General features: G+C 50.0%; 1 protein-coding gene across 2 annotated transcripts in view; it reads right to left on the bottom strand.

The window, feature by feature from the left end:
• The window catches only part of LOC113488527 (transmembrane protein 45B-like), a 3,949-nt gene continuing 1,113 nt past the window's right edge, over positions 1-2,836 (bottom strand). The window contains exons 3-5 of one of the 2 annotated variants that reach the window (XM_026863764.1): positions 1,915-2,099; positions 891-1,036; positions 1-118 (exon numbers count right to left, since the gene is read on the bottom strand). In XM_026863764.1, coding sequence (XP_026719565.1) covers positions 1-118; positions 891-1,036; positions 1,915-2,099 — 449 coding nt within the window. Of the gene's footprint in view, positions 125-890; positions 1,037-1,914; positions 2,100-2,836 lie in introns of both variants that reach the window. The other variant, XM_026863763.1, reaches the window with a different exon arrangement.

The raw sequence follows: 2,836 nt of genomic DNA, 5'->3' as shown, positions 1-2,836 counted from the left end.
TCACTCTTCGTCGGATCCATCCAAGAAGGCGGCTCGGGAGCCTGTGTCACACTTTTGCTGCCGGACTCCGAGCCCGATGTAGGGCTCCCCGCTGCCTCGCCCGCACCTCTGCACACAGCTGGAACACACGAGCAGCGAGTCGCCGTTAGCAAAACCCCCAAACCAGCTCAGGGGAGCAAAGTCAACTTGCAATGAATACGCAGAGGGGTAGAAACTATTATAGAGGTCCTAAAACGCTGGGGGTTGGGGGCTGGGGTTTTTTTATTCTGCATAAAGTCTCTTTGCTCACATAGACTGGCCTGTCCCTCCTGTAGCCCATGTCTCAGAAAGCCATGCAGCATTCCTTAGAGGCTTGTAAGCCATAGGAGCACCCCTGAAAGAGGGATAATGTCCCCTTCCCATCCCCTTGGAAAAGCCATGCTGGGGGCTGGCGGTGTTTTAGCCATCAGATAGTGCTGTTGTATCTCGAATAATTCAGTGCCCATCAAGCACTTCGACATCCTTTCAAGGGAGGGGACAAAGTGTCAGGGGGTCCTGATAATGCTTTTATTTCTCTATCAAATTAAAGTTTGACTTCCAGCACTTGGTGCAAAGAAAAAAAAAAAAAAAGAAGCGGTATGACTTTCAGGAGATGCTTCAGGGGCTTGGTTATTTGACTTCTCCACATTTAATGCCCATGCCTCTTGCTGACACTATTTTGCATTCTGTGCACTCAACAAATAATATGTCCGCTTGTCACCGTGCTCTAAAATTTGCAGCAGTCAGGGGCTGCTTATTCAGCTGTGACTTTGTACTCCAGAGTCGGCTGGAGTACATCTGCACCTCACTCCAGCCATCCCCATCCCTGTCAGCCCAACCCACTCCTGCTCAGATTCGTGCCCCAGCCATACCAGTAAGCCAGAGTGTAGTTGATAGCCAGGATGGCCACAGCTGCTGCCCAGTGCCAGAAGAAGCACATGGTGAGGAACATGATGTTGCTGTGGTCCTTCTCATCCCACACTGGACCTCCCCACGGCTGGAACAGCACGACCCCGATCTGGGTGGAACAAGCAATTTATTACCTTGGGAGAAAAAAGATCCATGTCCTGAAGCCCTCCAGCACCCCTCTGTCCATCTTGGTTATCACCATGACCCACACGGTGACTGAGGGACTTGAGCCCTGACCAGGACAGTGGATTTTGCTGAGACAGTGCTGGCCTCAGTGAAGTTCAGCCTTGCAAGTAGAAGCTGCACAAAGCAAGTCTGTCCTTGCAGTCTCTCCTTTTCCCTACAATATCCAGATACATTTGTCCCTCTGCACTGCAGACTCCTAGCCACCCTTTAAAAACTCCACATTTAGTATTTTACAAGCTCAGCACAGTTTTTAATCTCTGAATTTGAGTTCACGTTAGTGCAGCAACCCTGGGGCTAAGAAAGAGGAGGGGAATTCACATTTCTTTTCAGCAGCCTGGTTTGGGGAGTGGTTATCTCCAAATGATTTCTTTGCTTCTCCAACTACTACCAAAGCAAGCAGCTGGTCGTGTTTTTACTCAGCCATTTTATTGCTTGGTGGGGTTTGCATCTTTCCACTAAACCAGAGGGAGTGCTGCAGGGTGCATTAGACACATTAAGCAATTAGTACTTGGTTGTTAGATACTGTAAAATGTTGCTCGCTCACTGCGAGTGCTCACTTTTGCTGTTCCCCCCAGAGAAGCAATAAGCCAAGACAAACAGCTATTTCAGCAGGAGCAGTCATCAGAGATGACCTGTGATAAGTAAATTTTCATTCTGGGTTATGAGCTATTTATGAAGTGAGCCTGGCAAAATTATCCTTCAGAGACGCGCGATTGATACGTGATGTACAGCTTCTTCTCCTCCTTTTCCCATTGCTCTCCTGCCTCCGTGCTCTGCTCTGCAAGAGAAGGCAGAACTGACCTGCCAGAACCACGTTCCCTGGACGATGGTGACACCGGCTCTGAACATCTCCAGGACAATGTTGTCACGGAGGAAGACCTCCAGCATGATGCTGCAGGCCCCTGAAAAGATGGCGATGAGCAGCAGGGAGTGGATGTGCTGATCCAGCATAGGGCGGTGAAGGACATGGTAATAAAAGAGACAACCTGCCAAAATACGTACCACCCTTAGAGCAGCAGTAACAACACCAGCCATGACCACAGAGCCCCGGTGGGGTAAATCACCTGCCCGGTTGGTGAAGTGGGACAGGTCACCACAAAAACAGGCCACGTAGCACCACCCCTCCAGGTCTCCTGGCATCCCACCACCCTGGAGGCATCGATGAGATGCCCAACTCTGGGGCAGGAGGGTCTGAGCAAGATGGGGACCAAAGACAGAGGGCAAAAGAAGGGTGGTTTTCTTCCTGTGTTGGTGCCGTCACCTCTTCAGATCACCATCCCCTTGTAGCCAGGTTCCTGCTGTGTCCTGCTTTTCTATTGCTAAACCTCACCGTTTTCCTGGGAGCTGGAAATGACTTTTCTTTTTCTTACATTGATTTCCTGATTTCCTTTTCTTACATGCCAAACTGTGCCTGTTGAGCTGCCTCTGCTGCTGCTTCAAAACCCACTGGGATCAGGGAAGGGAAAATACAAGAGATGAGCCTTCATTAAGGAGTTTTCTAGATAAGCAAGACCTTCATTTCCTAGTGTCCTTTCCCTGTGTGATCCAAGAGGGGCCTGAAATCCTGGCTTGTGACTTGCAAGACAGCCTGAAGACAATATGATATTCATGATGTGCTGAAGCTGGAATAAGTCACTTGAATTTGCCACGTACGAGGCAAGCAGATGAGGATGACGGTGCCTGCGGTGCAATTAATGGCTCTCAGGGGGGGGCGGGGGGGACG

This window comes from Athene cunicularia (genome assembly GCF_003259725.1).
Source record: "Athene cunicularia isolate RWA chromosome 24 unlocalized genomic scaffold, athCun1 chr24_part1, whole genome shotgun sequence".
Classification (NCBI taxonomy): domain Eukaryota; kingdom Metazoa; phylum Chordata; class Aves; order Strigiformes; family Strigidae; genus Athene; species Athene cunicularia.
Note: the sequence above shows the minus strand (reverse complement) of the source record. Positions and strands in the feature narration are given on the sequence as shown.